Raw genomic sequence first — 18,868 nt, 5'->3', positions numbered from 1 at the left:
GTTGAGGAAGACGAAGAATCGGAAATCCTGAGAGTTATCTTGTCCGATATTGGGGAAGAAACGGATGTTCAGGAAGTTCTGTATCAAGATTACGAGAGAAAAGTGAAAGACGATCAAATGCCAAACTGAATAAGACAAAAATGCTACTAATGGAAAGACAATAAAATACGGAAAAAGACATAACTGATAGAACCAAGTAGGTGCTTAGAGCCTTGGGTTAGACAAAACTAGTTGTGAAGTAGAAGAGGCTAAGTCAAAAGACATTGATAATTTTTACGGAATTGGCAAACACAGAAAGTAGAAAAGCTAAATGTACGTTTCTTAGAAGGTGGTTTAAAATGTGTTGTTGTTGTACAGCATTACTAATGCTTCTATGGAGTGTATTAGCTTTAATGATATCCTGTAAAGTTACGCTAGAAACAATAGAAGGACATAGTGAGAATAAAACTAATATAGAAAAGATTCAGAAAGTATATCCGACTAAAATAGCTAGAAATTATCTTCATAAAGACGGGTCTATAAACGATTTCTCTAACAATGTGTTTTCGAAACTACTGTATGAATATGTAAAGACAATGGATGTGAGGGATCGTTACGTCTGTATGCAGTTACCTGCATCTGTATCGGAGGGAGTGACCTACCATCACCTTCCAGTAACTTATGGAATAACATGTAGTGTGATAGCTAGTCTGTTTTACAAAATAGGGAAATTAGAATATTATTTTTCAGATGTAGATAACATATTTTCATAAGTACCTGCAGTTAACAAATTGAACAATGTAAAGCCTGCAAAGGAGTTAGGTGAATTTTTCTTAGAAACTAAAGAACTAACATTAGAATATATATTTAGAAATAATTTGACTTGCAGTTTAAAGAAAGAGGAAAAGACGTTCTTGGATATGGTTGAAGAAAGGAGATTGAAAATTCAAAAGAGAGCATCTGAGGGAAGAGAGGAAAAGACAGTCTGGGATGTTGAAATGGAAAAACATTTGAAGGGAGAAGCTAGTCCAACTATGGCTTTAGATTGCCCTCAGAAAGGAAAGTTGTGTATTAGAAGGAATCAAACTGCATATGATAATTACTTTGTAGGTAACAGTGAATGCCATGATACATACCGAATTATGGGTGGATGGGGATTTAAAGGAGGAAATGATCCGTTTTTCCTGGGTTATATTTTATCTGTGGGAACAAGGCATATTATCGGTTGCCAGATCATTGGTATGGCACATGTTATGTAGGTCTGGTTTTCCCAAAGATATTCCACATGGGAAGAGGAGAAGATGGTGTACATAAGTTAGTGTACTAACACGTAGAAAAAGAGAATCTTGGTCAGAAATTGTAGGAGACATTTTTTAAGCATTGATACCAGCAGTGGGAATATCTCTGAATGCACACAAAATTAGAAAGCTATCAACAGTAGTGGATCGCTTGTCAACAAGCACCGCTGGAGGATTCTTATTGGTAAATACTGAAATGGTTGCCGTGCGTGCCATGGTAATGCAAAATCGACTTGCCCTTAATATAATATTGGCAAAAGAGGGTGGAGTCTGTGGAATGCTGAAAGTTCAACATTGTTGTACTTACATTCCGGACGAAAGTAAAGATCTGAAGATCTACATTAAAAATATAACTGAATTGCATGAAGAAATTGCATCACTGGAGGTTGAAAGTGTTTGGGAAAAGATTGGAAAGAAACTTTCTTCCATTAAAAATTTCTTATTAAACTTAGGTGGTACATTTATAGGTAGGATCCTATTTCCATTAACATGTGTGATTTTTCTAGTATTAATCTTAAGATTAGGATGTTTATGGTATAAAAGAAAAGAGAAAATAGAATTAGAAGAAATGAAAGATAATATGTATAAAACAGCAAGAAGAGAAGAAATTGGGGAAACAGAATTGTGAATTAATCTAAAAGAATTCATTTCGCTTTCATGACAAATTGATACAAAATTTTAATGGTGTGGTGATAAAATCACCAAAGGGGGGATTGACGGAGCGGGTAGTGCAAAATGTTGTATACCTCCTCTATTCTGCATGAAAATACTAATTAAATAATCTATTAACTATAATATTATTAAACGAGTTTGCATGTTTATCAACCAACATTAGTAATATTCGAATTACACGTGGGATTTGCATTTGCATGGCTAAAATAACCTTTGTGACTAAAATCTGTACGCATATTAACAGTAGTATATGTGGTAATTATAATACTGCATGATATATGTTGCTTTTGTAATGTTGCCCGAGAGGAGGACCGAAAAGGTGAATATAATGGCTTTAAATGTTGCTATACGCTAGATAAATACAAGCACATAGAGGGATTAGTAAGGGGTTAACATTAGATTCATTATTTCTATGTATTAATTACTCTTTTGAGTTTGTTTCGCTTAAGTTAGCGTTTGGGCCTAAACCCAAGATGGCCACTGACACCACACAAGGATGTGGTCACTGTCCCATGAGGCGCGGAGTGAGCTGCGTAGGCGCAAGAATTCTCCAAAACCTCATCATGACCTCTGTTCACCATGTACCCGAACAAGGACAGAGTGGGATATCTGCCAGGCCTAGAGAACAATCAACCTTACAATAAAACCGGAACAAGCCGACTTTTGGACAATCTCATGACATCACCCCTCGAACTGAACTGAAAACTTAAATTTGACATCGGACGATCTCAACCAGCCAATCACGACTGTCCTAAACTATTATATTGTATCTTCTTGACTTCATTGAATTATAAAAGACGCAGTAGAATAGAGAGGGTGCCTTCACGTTCATTTTGCTCTTCCTTTGGGTCACATCGCTTACGTTGTTTTGCTTCGTTTTGCGCGTTCTCCTGAATCCTTGAAGGTCCGGATGCTGCCCGATCATCTGATGTCTGCAAACTTTTCCTAAACCTACGGGCAATGATAGATGCTTGCACGTCTCTGGTCCTTTGCCGATCTTTGGGACTGTAGCGTGCTGAGCAAAGAACTTTGAGCTTTGGCTTACTATGGGCAATTTACGACAAATTATGCAGAACAATAAATTAGAGGACTCCAAATAGCCACATTAGGTAAATATGATGTTCTGCGATTATTAAAAATTTGATATAAACTTTCTGAAACTTTGACGAGACAAATGAGAATTTAAATCATTATGAAATTTTAGATAAACAATTATTGATTAACAAGAATTTATGAGTTATGAGTTTCATTTAAGAGATAGATCTGAAGCCTTAAAATGTGTTTTAGCTGGTTCTAAATCACCATCAACCAACCCAACTAATTTGGTCCGATCGACCGAAGTGGGAGGAGTGCCTTGATGTTTTTAGGATTGAGGATCTGTAGGTGAAAGGGCGTTAATGTATATTTTGTAAATGACTTTTCCTTCCCTATAGGTTAAAAGGTGTTCCCCTCACATGTCCGGCGCTTGAATCACTCATCCCTCCTGTGTGTGCGGACTGGTGTGGATGTGACATGTGAGTGTTGGTGTTATGGGCCCCACCAATGACTGCATGTGTGAATGAGTTAGTGTAACGTCGGGTCTGTGATACAGGGAGGATACCGGTATGGGTTATTACCCGTTGCTAGGGTTTTGCGCTGGATCACATGTCATAGGTGAACTTTATGCAAAATATTATGGGGCAGCCCTGTATTCCTAGGACCCAGGGCAGTTTCATGAAACAAAGACGATGGTCCTCTTGGAGGAAGGCTAAGCCTATACTTCCAGGAGACTGGTTCACGATGATAACCACACCAGCAATCCACATTAAAGATTAAAAGCTTAATTTTGTGCAATGTTTCAAAATTTGTGATGGAATTTCATGAAGTTTCACGAAAATAAAGTATGCAAATTTGCATACCTTTAAACCCGAGGAAGTTAATGTGAAGGAGCCTTTTTAATTTCCTAAATATTAAGAAGGCATGTCTACAGATGGAATTTACCAATTGATGACTGGGTGAGGCAAAAACTGGAGTTTGCATTAAAATCTTCAATGTCCACAAATTAACTGAGGAGAAAGATATAACTTTGGGCTTGATTCCAATGTTTGCAGATGGGTTACTCCATTACAAACGAGACAAATATCCCGTCTGCCTTACAACCAGTGCATTATATTCTGTTGTACTTGTATTAAGGCCGACATGATGTCCGTCAAATTTGTGACGGAGTAACCTGTCCACCAAACTCAGTATCAGGCCCTATGTAAGTCGGCAAATGATATAGCTATTAAAAACATGTCTGAGTGCATACATTTACTTATTTTGAAGGATAGTAGAATGAATTAATAGCTTTAATGAACACTTACCCTTATTTGTCAATACTTACAGGAATATTTATGAATACTGTTTCAAAATCACGCACTGACAGAAACTTTTTCAACGGCAACATAAAAAACTGCAAAGGTACATAAATAGTAAAAATTAGTCCATTGTGAACGTCTTTTAATTTCTATTTACTGCTTTCCAGTTGAAACTTTTGTGGTCATACAATGGAGTCACTCACTTTCTCTATGGATTCCAAGGTTTCCGTATATTTTTCTTCAGTTTGTTTTATTTCTAAAAGGCAACAGCTTCGAACGTCACTTTCTACTGATTTCTACAAAAAATTAGCAAAATAGTAAAGTTAGGGGCCAAGCATGATTATGAGACACCTAAAATACTTAAAATACATACAAATTTCATTAAGTTTTATATTCTTTGCTGGGGTTATCAACACTTTTCAAAGAGGAGACAGGATTAAAAAACAACAATAATAAAAAGTAAAGAATCCAAGAAGAAACTGGAAACCTGGACCTCAGGAGACCATCAAGAAACGAGACCGTGTGATCTACTCATAATCAATTGTGTCTACAAATCATGTTAGTCAACAAGACACCCTGCCTCAAATCTTGTCCAATGCCCATGGAATCCTGGATTTCCAGTGACAACCTGCCGCTCCATCTAAGCAAAACAGAAGTCGTCCTCCTCTTGTAGAACATGGACCATGCTCACCTCTTATCAAGGGTCTAAAGATTGACTGGTTCACGTCCCAACTTGTAGGTCAGTTCATCCCCAAATTCGAGCTAAAAAATTACAGTAAAGAAAACCTCTAGAAGCACGCCTTTATCTGCTCTGCGAGGGTTCTCTACAAGAAGCATGTTCATTGTTGCTCCTAAATAGCACCTCCATAGGCTATCATCAGATCTAACCTGACATGATAGTTCCTCTCATTGTAATATTCCACCCTCCCCTTCCTCGCATTTTTCCTATTTTCTAAAGCATTTATATACCCTATTCTTATTTACCGCGTTCCACATGTACAGGACTCCTACACAAAGGAATGAGCAATTATGAGCCGGTTTTATTCCCTAACTGCAAATAAGTTAATGACACCTTTTTACACACAAAAGAATGGCAGAAACGTGATACACATCAATTCACGACACTTCCTACTTAATGTGACGCACAATCGTTTGGTGCAAGATCATGGCCCTGACTGATTGTAAGCTAAGGGTTGAATTCAAGCCCCTGTGCAAAAAACAGTTTGTGCAGGGATCAGAATTCCAAGCTTTGTAATATTTATTACACCCCCTCTGTTTTCCGCTCAAAGGTTTCAGCTGGTCAAACCTTTCCAATTTAAGCAGGGAACGTGGAATTCGGTGAATTCAACGCCGATTCCTTATGTTATGCATCATACGGTATGTGGAATGTGGAACTTGGAAAAAGAGGTATTTACTGCAGTCGGTAATACCCAACCTCACCCTGAGGAACTCCTATTCATCAGGTTTGGTAAATACTTCACCACGACCCACTAAAAACCCTGTATTTAATACTTGAAGCAATTCTTTCTTTTTTCACAAACTCCATCCTCAGATTGTATTTTTATGACAAACCGGTGAGCAATGGATCCATCATCTTGCAGAAGAATTCCTTTTTTAGTTGCTTGAGCTTCAGAAGAAGATACTTATCTGTTTTTGCCTTATGGGTAACAGTAACGGGAGGTTGCTTTTTTTGGTATCCGACTTGGGGCAGTATTGTGTGAAGTTATGCCTGGGGCAAAAAAGGTGGGAAATATTTTGCACCGATTTTCCTTCTTGGTTATAAGGAATGGAGCAAGTGCGTTTTAGTTCTTTACGTGCAGAGGGACGGAGGATATATTTTATATGCTGTGTTGTGCTAAACGTATTCTGTGTTGTGCTAAACTGTGAATAACAGCATTGTTTGAAGCTAGAAAAGTTATTAAAAAACACACAGAACAACAAAAGGAGCTCTGTGAGATGACATGACCATGCGCACACCGACGCTCAGGGCAGTGGTCACGTGACACCCCACGCCACGGCTCCCGTTTATTTATCTGCGGAGCACAGATGACAGCCATCACGCCCTTCCTGCTATAATTCACACCCCTTAAAGCAGACTAGGAACAGGCTGAGACCAGACGGCTCTGTATTTTTGCATTTTTGTCCTCAGGATGGAAGAAGGCATCAAAGGGTGGTAGAATGGAAAAATGAGTGGCATTTCCCTGCAGCCAGATGTCTACCTTACAAAGGTTTTTCACGGAATAAACACTTGATTTAGAAAAAATACATGCATCTAATGGTTTTTCACTGACTTAACAAGCCATTACCTCCATTTTTCCTGGTGAAAAAAAGTTAATATGAAATAGACTGGGCCAGGACCTCAACACCGTTGCGCAAGCAGCAAAAAGTATGCCTAGTTGGTGTTCTCTCTTGTTTGCATAAGGGAAGACTTTCCATAATATGGCCCTTACTGGCTCTTGCATAATGCTGTCCATCTTTGGAGTAATACAAAATGCAGTAGTATGTTGTGTTCGTAATTGAGAACCTGAGTTCTACACGGTTCTTGAAAAAAGTGGTCCCCTTGGATCAATTTATCACTTTTAAAATACATGCAAACCAATATGTGATTCATCAGTGGGTAGATATATATATATACATACACATAACAAATTTATCCGTGATGCAAATGACTATGCCCAGGGGAGAATATTCACGTTTGCACGGAAATTTGATCCTTTTAAACTGCAAGGAATGGCAGCCTCAGCTGGAACATCTAGTAGTTTCTCATCCCTAGCCTCTACAGATTTAAGCACAGAGGAGCAGGAGTCAACAACAGAAGGGGCGAGGTCAACTTTTTTAGGGGACATGCGCCTAGTTCTGCAACAACGACAGTGGGAACAAAACCAAATGCCCCAAAGACAAAACAGAGGAAGGGGAAGGGGGAAAACCTGGTACCAAAGAAGACGCAACGAAGGGGAAGAAGAACCCAGCACCTCAAGCGAAAGGATTGGTACAAAGACAAGAAGTATGAGGCAACGAACGGATCAATAAGTAATGAACTTCAAGTGGTCAACCTCTCAAACAGGGAATTATCAGAACCGGAAATCTCTCTCTTAAAAAGAGGAATAAATTTCTGTCCGGTTAAACAAATGGACTTAGCACAAACTAGAGTTGATCTCTATCTGTATGTCCGCAAAATAAAATTGGCAAAACACTTTCTAGAAAACCCGAAAAAACCGAGGATTGGCCACATGGCGGAAACTCCCACGTCAACTTTATTGGCAAAAGAGGCTGACGACTATCTTACACTACTTAACTTAAATACGGAGGAAGGGGGGGAGATACCCCTGCAGTCAGCAATCCCACAATTAGGGGCCAGTCTCAGCAACAAACGCTCAAAATCTAAATTCTACCCTCAGCTGCCACCGGGCAACAAAATTGATGTATTTCAGGAGGCGGTTATCCATGACTTGTATAAAATCAATAAAGTGAATCGCAAGGAGAATTTAACGAAAGTGGAAAAGGAGGCTTTGGATAAATTAGCCAATGACAAGGAAATCGAAATTAAGATGGCGGACAAAGGAGGCAACGTGGTCATATGGGACCGCCAACTGTACATCACTGAGGCACAACGCCAGTTGCAAAATGAAAGATACTATGAGAAATTAAGTACTAACCCCACTATGTTATATCAGTTGGAAATGGAAAACAATCTAAACATGTGGACAGCGAAACACCTGATAGATGAAGAAGAACGTAAATATCTATCTGTGGATTTCCCTAAACTTGCGACAATGTATTTTCTCCCGAAAATACACAAAGACTGTAAGACACCACCAGGCAGACCAATTTTGTCAGCGAAAGGGTCCCTTTTTGAACCCATGGCCAATTACATCGACCACTTTTTAATTCCACATGTAGTGAAATTAGAATCTTACATTCGAGATACTACTGATCTTCTAAATAATCTGCGTGATGTGACCTGGCAAAACAGTTTTCTGTTAATAACGATGGATGTAATTGCTTTGTACACGAACATCGATAATGATTTAGGTTTGAAAGCCATCAAATTCTTCCTACAAGAAAGAAACATTCATTTCAAAGACCATAACAACATGTTATGTGATATGATTCTGTCCTGCCTCACTTGCAATATTTTTCTCTTCGGAGATGATCTTTACCGTCAAAAGAACGGGGCGGCTATGGGCTTTTCTTTCAGCCCAAGCTATGCTTGCCTAGTGATGGGCTGGTGGGAGCGAGAGGTGGCCTGGAACAAACAACATGAACGACACACAAACAAAATTATCAAATGGGCAAGATTTATTGATGATTTATTGATAATTTGGAACGGAAATGAGAAGGAATTCAATGAATATTTTGAAATTCTCAATAACAGTGTCGCAAGTTTGAAATTCACATATGAAACCAATAAGACAAAGATCAACTTTTTGGATGCCACAATATATGTGAAAAATGGCCGTTTGGAATCAACATTGTTCCGTAAAAGTACAGCAACCAATGCCACTCTTGAAGCAACGAGCTTCCACCAACCCTCCCTAGTGTCAAGCATACCCTATGGAGAATTTCTCCGGCTTCGTAGACTGTGTAGTGAGGAGGAGGAATGGAAGAAACAAAGTGCAGGCTCAATCAACAGATTCCTCAAGAGAAAATACAACAAAAACACTGTGAATCAGTGTTGGAACAGAGCTAATCAGAAAACCCGGGAAGATTGCTTGACACAAACCAAAGAGCCAGAGACCAAGGATGAACCAATAAGATTAATCTTGGATTACACTCTGGAATCTAAAGAAATTGTGAATGTGATTCAAAAAATTTGGAAAATATTACAACTGGACGGGACTGTGGGAAAAATAATGGGACCGCACCCCGTAATAACTTACAGAAGAGCTCCAAACCTAAAAGACAGATTGGTGCACAGTCATTTTAAATCGAACAAAGCACAAACAACATGGCTAAAGAAGACTGGCTTCATTAAGTGTCAAAACTGTAAGGTGTGCCAAATTGCTAAACCCTCAAGTGAGATTACAATGGCTAACAAAAAAACTTGGAAAATCAAACAACTAATATCGTGTAAAAGCCAATACACGGTTTACATCATTGAATGTCCCTGCAATTTAAAATATGTGGGAAGCACCATTTGTGAGCTGAAGAAAAGAATTTTGGAACATACGAGAGCTACCAAAAACAAGGACAAAAATAATGCGGTAGCAAGGCACATGGAGACACACCACAACAGTAATTGGAAGTCCCTAAAGTTTTACGGAATTGAAACTGTACCAATCAACATACGAGGAGGAAATCGGGAGAGATTATTGAGGCAAAAGGAATCTCGACACATTATTAACTTTAGAAGCATGACACCGTTTGGTCTGAACCAGTCGGAAGAACTATACATACATCTTTAGACAGTAACATAAAATCACATTGACTTTTTTCATTGAATATGGTTTTTTAAATGGTTACATTGTGCTAATAAGTTCTTGTAATTCACTATGAATATGATTTTCTAAATTTAGTACTGTCTTTAAGATATAGGCCCACCGGAGGACATATTGCAATGTCGATCCACCAGAGGATATTTATTTACAATGTGGTTTTGAAATTGACAATACAGCAATGACGACCCACCAGAGGGTCTTTATTTACGATGCAAGGTTGAAATTGATAACATTTGGTTTTTGGTTTAACCATGAAATTGGTTTCATTTTTTTGATCCTTAATGGCATTGCACTTAATTTCATTTGTGACATTGCTGGAGCAGAGTTTTCTGTTAGAAAATTCTGGGGCTTTTTGAAGCTCTGGCGTGTCTATGCGTTTTATTAATTATTAATAATTAACAACTAATTATTAGTCTTGTGCAAGTGTGTTTCACTAATCAACCTGTTTGTCCTAACACAAGAGAAGGTTACACGAGGGTTAGCATGCGTGTGCTGTTTATGTATTCACAATAACGTGCAAGTTTTCATGTTTAAATGTTGCTGTGTGCTATTTATTTTGAGCACAAAATGCTGTCTGAATTAATGCTTTTTTATGTCACAAAGCTAGGTAAATGCATACACATAAGGGTGTTAGTGGGGTTAACACTGTCTAATCATTATGATGTAGTAATTTTTATTTTGTCTTTTAATTGAAGATGGTCTATTGTGGCCTATGGAGGCCTTTGTGAAATGACTGAGAATGATTTGAAGCCTGGCTGAGCTGTGGTGCAGGCGAAATCTGTGATGTGACAAGGGAGACCCCTGCTGGAATTCGGTTACAGACAACTGACCGTAGTCCTTATATGGAAATTTCCGGGAGGACATCAGCAAGTTTGGAGGATCTCCAAAAGAAATGATTTGTCCTTGGTAAACAAAGAGCCTCAGAAAGAACTCTGTGCTAAAGCCGGTTTGCCGAGGGAAATGAACTTTAATAGTTTCTAATCTTTGGTTCCTGTTCCGAGGTTTGCGTATTATGACTTTTCCTAAGCGGAGATTTCAAGATGTTGCAAAGTTACATCCCTTCCTTCTCGTTCCGCTCAGTGCTACAATTTTACTTGTCAGATTCATGTGGGTTTCCATTGTATTTTGCATTATAAAATATGTTAGCTTAGGGAGGGCTCTCCACACACTTTCTTTCGTCGCCTTGCTGCGTGAACTTGCGTTGCTGAGGACTGATGCTGAGGACCTTATCCTGAAAAGACTTTTGAGAGACTGGTCCTGACCCGTTCTGACACTAGTTAGAATAGGTAACTATGAGAAATGATTTATTCTGATTTACTCTAACCAATTTTAGATAAAGCAATATAACTTTTAAACATGGTGTTGGTTGTTTCTTTTCTTGTCGTTTATTGAAGACTTATGATTATTGTTTATAGATTGTTTATATTATGTTAGGCAACCACTAAACTGGTCCTATCGCCTAGATATAGATGCAGGGTGCTTTAGGAGTTTTCTTCCCACAGGTTTGCTGCTGGTAGAGTATTGGAGTGTATGTTAGTGAAATGGGCCCTAGTGTATGATGAATGTATGTGCGTGTAACTGAAAAATTACTCTATCTGTGGTAGTGGGCATATTTCTGATACCCTGATCTGTATCAATTTCTCTGGTAGCAGAGGATGGTTTAGATGGTTGTCTTGATCTGATAAGATAAGATTGCTTGTAAATTAGCTTATTGATTTTTGATTTATTTTGATGTTTCTGGTATATGTACTAATACTATATGTTGGAGTCGTAATGTTGAGTTATATGTAGTGCTTCTGGAACTTGGAAGCTGGAAGCAGTTCCGTAGTAGGGCAGAGGAAGGTGTATATGCTGCTCTCGGGAAAGACGGGATTGTAAGGAATTACGTGTGACAATTGAAGTTGCGCGTTCACATTGTCTGGGTTCGGAATCAGTGACATTGTATGTTACTATTTAGACATTTCTGGTATATAAGGAGTGTGTATCGTAGTGAAGGTTATCTGTGAAACTCTGGTCTTAAGTCCCAGGGATCCGTAAGGATTGCCGTTAAAGCTTATCGCGGGAGGAATAATAGGTATTCTCTGAGCTTGTTTGAAGAACTGGGCAGAGGTAAGCTGCTTAGTTGTTGTGAGTTATAATTCTGTACAGAGGCAGATTGTGCGCTGTTCTCAAGAAGCAGGATTTTGTGTGTATGTACTATATTTTCTCGTATGAATGTGCGTGAATGCATATACATTTATTGATTGTAAGACTCTTTTGGATACGTCCTAGAGGAAACAGTTATGAGATGTATGTAAAATTGTTGACTCTTGAGAAATAGACTCTCTTTTTACTATTCTGTGGTTAGCGAAGCAGACAATGGAGATGTTTTCATGTTGTAACTAATAGATTTTGTAGAAATTTTGACACACGAAGTCTACTGAGAGTTTTTTGTAAAGGAGGGGTAGACGAGTGACAGAGACAGGAGACAGAGACTGCAGCGGTTACTGACGTCAGAAGGTTCGCGCACTGATTGGATAGTAACTCAGAATAGGGTTCACGCTAAGATTGGTGCGTTAGTGTGAGTCGCGCAGGGATTGGAAGAACTGTTTAGTGACGTAGACGCTTCATACGGAAAGAGTAGAGAGTTTGGTAAGCATTAAAATGTATTACCAAGAAGAGAAAAAGAAGAAAACCTTCTTTGGAAAGGTTAAGAAGTGGTTTAGCAAGGATAAAGAGGTTAAGACAAGAGAGGGTGAGTTGCTACCTCCAGCGAAAACACCTGCATCCTTCATGGTTGCGAAATATGGATTACATACCTGTATATGGTTGCAGAATTGGGTCAGGTATACTAAAGAAGATGGTGTTTTAGCATTCCCAGAACATGGTTCATTTAATCTGGCCGTGTTGAGAAATTTACGGGAAAAGATGTTATGCTTAGATCCGAAGCCGAGACCTACACAGTTTGAGGCTTTAGTGGAATGGGAAGAGGAAGTTCATGACCGAGAAAAGCAAAGGTCTGGAGGGTACTACAGGTATATGTTTGGGAGGAGACATGATCGTGAGACACATCAGGATCGAATGAAAAGATGGCGAGATGCTACCATGTCAGAAGGATTATATCCTATGAGAACAGTTGAAGCTTCGGCTCCTTCAGAAGAAAGGGTTTCTGAGACAGATAGGAGAAGATATGGAGAGTACGAGGATGAGGTCTTGAATGATATGATGTACAAGAGACCACCTCCGTATAGATCAGAATCGGAAGAGAGTACACCAGTTGTATCTCCGATAAGAGATACAGTTGAGAAAGAAAAAATGACACCTGAATCAAGAAATAATAGTTCTTTCAGAGAGGAAAATGCCAGAAATGCCAGACAATTAGCAAAGACGACAACAGAACTGACTGAGAAAATTAGAGAGTTAACGATGAATATGGAAGCTGTTACAGTGCCTGTTACTATAGGTCCGGTAATTCCTATACTTGACGGACAGAGAGCAGGTGAAAATGGGCTGGTAGTTCCATATGTTGCAAATAATTCAGCTGGTCCTTCAGGAGATTCAGGTAAAAGAACAGGGAGAAATGACCTGAGACAAACAAGACATGACACAGGTAGTGAATTCATGGATATTAGTGATTCTAGTAGTTTAGGGATGCCAATTTTAGAACCGCAGAAAAAAATAGTTTCAGCGAGAAAAACTGCGGAAATAACAGTTGACGACCTAAATGACTGGATGAAGGTTCTTCAGAAAAAGGATAAAGATTCACAAGTTGTTGATGTGGTTAAATTACGTATAGAATTAGAAGAGCTTGTGACAGGAACAGTTCCGACAGAAATCCTGAAAAGTCATCATGATGGTGAATTATTGTTCATGTGCAAGAGCATAACATGGAGGGCAAGAAATACACATGATAGACTGAGAGCGATAGCAAATGAGCAAGGAGTTGACATTGATAAAGTAAAGGCTTTACAGAAAACGTACAGGATGGATTTCACAGAGAAGGACAGAGAATTTGAATAATTCTGGTAGAACAGGACAAATTAAAGAAATGGTGGCATTATTGCGTAGATGGGGTGATGTGGAAAAGTGGAAGGATAGGTGGTATAAGAAAAGGGATGAATGTGAAGATAGAACAACTTACTCAGCATTTTCAGTGAGAGAAAAAGAGAAACCAGTAGAGCAGTTTCCCATGAGAGAAATACCTGGAGGAGGATATGTACATGTTCCATGGACCAGACAGGATATTTTATCATTTACGAATGATTTCCCTCGATTGAGAGAAAAGCCCGTCGAGTGGTATAGGCAGGTAGACAGGTTTGTGAAATTGTCGAAAGTGCTGTGGGTTGACCTGAATAGTCTGTTTGATATAATTGTTCCAGCAGACTTGTGGACAGAGTGTAAAATAGTTGTGAGTTGGCCTAGTGAGGAATATCCAAGAGATCCAAGAACAGGGGCACCAGATCCAGAAGTGATGAGGAAGTACGATCAGGTGATGGTATACCTGAAGAGTAAAGTTCCTCCAAAAGAGACAGACTGGGTTAAAATAGATCGAACACAACAGGAAGCGAAAGAATCAGTTCATGCTTTTTACGAAAGGCTGATACTGGCTTTTAAACAATTCAGTGGAGATGAACATCTGGGTGACAAAGATTTGAGTCATTTTGTATACAGATTTGTATATGGTCTTAGACCTGAAATTAGTGAGAGAATTCGTGAACACACAGTGGATTGGCAGAGTAAGAAAGTAGATGAGATTCTGAGACATGCAAAATATTTCAGTGATGAAATTGAAGCAAAACAAAGAAAGCTGAAGGAAAAAGCAATGTGGGCACAGGTGAAAGTTGCAGAAAGACAGGAAGCACAGTTGGTGGAGCAGGCAAATAATCCAGGAAATAATACAGGAAATAGACCAAGATTTGCAGGTAAAGGAAGAGGAAGTCTTGAGGAAGCAAAGAAAAAGTTCCCGTGTCACAACTGTGGCCAACTGGGACATTGGAGGTCGGAATGTCCTAATCCACCATTAAATGAGGGTAAATCCTTAAATCAACAGGTGCAGAATGAAGGGAATAACCAGCAGCAACAGCAACAACAGCAGAAAGTTGTGAGACAGCAGCAGAGTCAAGAGCCAAAACCACCTTTACCGCAGAATAGAGGGGTACAAAAGTACAGTCAGGATTCGGGATTCTTCAATGATGAGCAGGTAAACAAACCAAGACGTACTAACAAAGTACAGCAGTACTTGTTAAAGAGTGAAGGGAGTGAGTCTGAAGGTGATTATTGACGGTGCCGAGGAGAGGAAGAAGAGTGCATACTTGGTGCAACTCTAGAAATAGACCAGGCAGGACCATTTGTGGATGGGAAAATAAATGAAGAAGGTGTTACTTTTTTAGTAGACACAGGTGCGACAAGATCAACTGTCAGGTCAACAGATGTTAGAAATCTTCCTCTCTCGGATGAAGCAATCCAAGTAGTTGGTGTAGCCAATACACAAATCAGAACACGTCTTACTGAACCAGTGAAAGTACAGATAGGGAAATTTTCAGACATGCACAGATTTATTGTCTGTGACACGAGTCCAGTGAACTTGTTAGGTAGGGACTTATTATGTAAGATGAACTGCACGATTTTCTGTACACCAGATGGAATAGCTTTTGAGACACCAGATGATGATGTTTTCTACCGCATGACTTTAGAAAATAGAGAAAGTGAATTAATTGGTACATTTCCAGTGTTCAATCCGGAGGATCTGCCTCAAGTGCTGAGAGACACAGTGAAAAGAGCAGTTTGGGATTTTACAGGAGAGGATGTGGGATTGATGAATAATGTAGATCCAGTGAAAATTGCAGTGAAAGAGGGAATTGCATATCCTAACATTCCTCAGTACAAAATGACACCAGAGATAATTGAAGGGATAACTCCTATAATTGAGAAAATGATTCAGCAAGGAGTCCTGAGAGAACTATTGAGTAGCCCGTGTAATTCACCGATAATGGGACTGAAAAAGCTTAATGGCAAGTTCAGGATCGTGCAGGACCTGAGAAAGGTTAATCAGATTGTGGTGGCATGTTGTCCCATCGTGCCGAATCCATCGGTGATTCTGTATCAAATTCCACATGACGCTGAGTGGTATACAGTGATTGATTTGTGTCATGCATTCTTTTCAATTCCATTGCATCATGACAGCCAGCCAATTTTTGCATTTAGGTTTGGCCAGCGTATTTTAGCATGGTGTCGTATCCCACAGGGGTATACGGAGAGTCCTTCGATATTCAATCAGTTATTGAAAAAATCGTTGGAAAGTCTGATCATGCCTGAAAGCTCAGTGCTAGTGCAATACATTGATGACCTACTTGTGGCATCAAAGACACGTGAAGCTTGTGAAGTGGATACCATAGCTTTACTGAATCATCTGGCAGATGGAGGGTTAAAGGTATCCCCAGCCAAATTACAGTTTTGCAAGAAAGAGGTGCATTATCTTGGACATAATATTGAGAAGGGTCTGAGAAAAGTGACTACTGACAGGATCAAAATAATCAGAGAAATGAAAGCTCCAAAAACCCAAAGAGAAGTGAGAATGTTCCTGGGTATGGTGGGGTATTGTTGTCAGTGGATAATTAATTTTTCCCTGATAGCAAAGCCATTGATTAAATTGACAAAAAGTGACATGACAGATCCATTGGATCTGGATGCAGAACAATTGGCAGCATTTGAAGAGCTTAAAACAAAAATGTGTGAAGCTCCAGCTCTGGGTATGCCAGACTATGAAAAAGAATTTGAACTGTACTGTAGTGAGAGAAATGGATGTGCACTTTCAGTGTTAATCCAGAAACATGGACAATTGAGAAGGCCTATTGCGTACTTCTCATCGACACTTGACCCTGTAGCTGTGGGTTTACCAGGTTGTCTAAAATCTGTGGCTGCAACATGCAGAAGCCTGGAACAGAGTGAGGGAATCATAATGGGGTATCCTGTAAGGGTATTCGTACCTCACAATGTGGCAATTCTTTTGACAAGAAGCAGAACTCAGCATATGTCAAATAGTCGGTTGACTAAGTATGAGAAAGTGATTTTGGGAGCATCAAATGTGACTCTTGAAAGATGTACGAATGTGAATCCAGCGACACTTTTGCCGGATATTGAGAATGTGGGTATAAAGATGGAAAATGATCATGATTGTTTGGATGTGCTTGAGTACTGTACGAAACCAAGACCAGATATCAAGGATGTTCCCTTGCCTGAGAATGATCATGTGTTGTTTGTGGATGGATCATGCTTGAGAAATGATAATGGTGTGCTTTGTGCAGCATATGCAGTGTGCAAAGTTTCAGAGGTTATGGAAGCATCACCATTGAAAGGAGTAAAATCTGCGCAAGTTGCTGAATTAGTGGCATTGACAAGAGCTTGTGAGATTGGGAAAGATTTGAGAACAACTGTGTTGACTGATAGTCAGTATGGATTTGGAGTGGTGCATGATTTTGGCCAACTGTGGCTACAAAGAGGTTTCTTGACATCGAGTGGAACTCCGATAAAGAATGCTGAGCTGATTGGGAAATTGCTTGAGGCGATACAGCTGCCTAAGGAGTTAGCAGTTGTAAAATGTGCAGCACATGTGTCAGGAGAGGATTTTATCACTGTTGGCAACAGGTATGCTAACGATGTGGCACAGTATTGCGCGAAATTAAATCAATCAATTAATAGGGAAAGAGAAAAGAAAGAAATGTCTTTCCCTTCTGTGATGTTTACTAATGTCCTAGAAACATGGGATGAAGTGAAACAGTTACAAGATGAGGCAGGAGAAGAAGAGAAACGAGATTGGGTTATGGCAGGATGTGCTCCAAGAGAAACAGACCATGTTTGGGTCTACAGAGATGGCAGACCAGTGATGCCAAACTCAATTTTGTCGTCAATGGCAAGGATGTATCATGGTCAGGGACATCTGGGAAGAGACGCGATGATTAGGTCCTTTAAACAGACCTGGTACAATGCAAAGTTTAGGACAATTGCGGAAAGCATCTGTCAAAGGTGTTTAATTTGTCAGCAGTTTAACACTGGGAAAAAGACAGTGGTGAGTTTAGGGACAATTGGCAGAGAAGGAGGTCCTTTCACAAGGATGCAAATTGATTTCATTGAAATGCCCCAAGTGAACAGACTGAGGTATGTCCTAGTGGTAGTCTGTTTGTTTTCAAGGTGGGTGGAAGCTTACCCGACAAGAAGAAATGATGGATTGACAGTGGCAAAATTACTGTTGAGGGAGTTGATTCCTAGGTTTGGGTTTCCAGTTACAGTTGAATCTGACAGAGGTAGACACTTTCAAAATGAACTCATTAGTTTGATTTGTGAAGCATTAAAAATACAGCAGAAGCTACATTGTGCATACCGACCAGAGGCTTCTGGTGTGGTTGAGCAGATTAATGGCACAATCAAAAACAGAATTGGAAAAATGTGCTTAGCCACTGGCATGAAATGGCCAGATGTTCTGCCTCTAGTCTTGATGACTATGAGATCTACTCCAGATAGAACTACAGGATTGAGTCCGCATGAAATCATTATGGGACGTGCAATGCGCCATGCATTCGTGCCTGTGAATAAGTTGATGACAATAACTGATGACATGATTTTGGATTACTGCAAAGGCCTGGCTGACGCAGTTCATTCTGTGTTTCACCAGGTTGGAGAAGAAGCTACCACACTTGAGAAGAAGCAAGCCCATGATCTAAGTCCAGGAGACTGGGTGAGGATTAAAGTGCACAGAAGAAGAAATTGCTTGATTCCAAGGTGGGGAAGGCCGAGACAAGTTATTCTGACTACAACGACTGCAGTAAAGTGTGCTGGAGTGAGACACTGGGTACATGCAAGTCATACTCTGAGAATTCCAAGTCCGAGAGAGGGAACTGGTGAAGAGTATTATGAAGAGTCAGATTCCAGTGATGGTGAAGATCCTGAAGATACAGAATCAGTGAGAAAAGAAGCAGAGAGAGCTTCAAGAGATTCACTGCGAGTATCAGAAAGAAGATCAGATTCTGATTCTGTGAAAGAGCCTGAAGTTTCGAGTAGCAGTGGAGGAAAAAGAAAAGAAAAGAGAAAACACATTGAGACTACTCCTGAATCAGAAGAGGAGGAGATTGAAGAGCCGCTTGAGATTATTCTTGAAGAAACAGGGTCAGAA

General features: G+C 39.6%; 1 protein-coding gene across 2 annotated transcripts in view; it reads right to left on the bottom strand.

The window, feature by feature from the left end:
- VAV3 (vav guanine nucleotide exchange factor 3) overlaps positions 1-18,868 on the bottom strand; it is a 1,147,877-nt gene that overhangs the window by 689,261 nt on the left and 439,748 nt on the right. For both annotated transcript variants that reach the window (XM_085602242.1, XM_085602243.1), the window contains exons 6-7: positions 4,489-4,581; positions 4,312-4,380 (exon numbers count right to left, since the gene is read on the bottom strand). In XM_085602242.1, coding sequence (XP_085458368.1) covers positions 4,312-4,380; positions 4,489-4,581 — 162 coding nt within the window. The remainder of the gene's footprint in view (positions 1-4,311; positions 4,381-4,488; positions 4,582-18,868) is intronic.

This window comes from Triturus cristatus, chromosome 4_2, assembly GCF_964204655.1.
Source record: "Triturus cristatus chromosome 4_2, aTriCri1.1, whole genome shotgun sequence".
NCBI lineage: Eukaryota > Metazoa > Chordata > Amphibia > Caudata > Salamandridae > Triturus > Triturus cristatus.
This window is presented reverse-complemented; position numbering and strand designations above follow the sequence as displayed.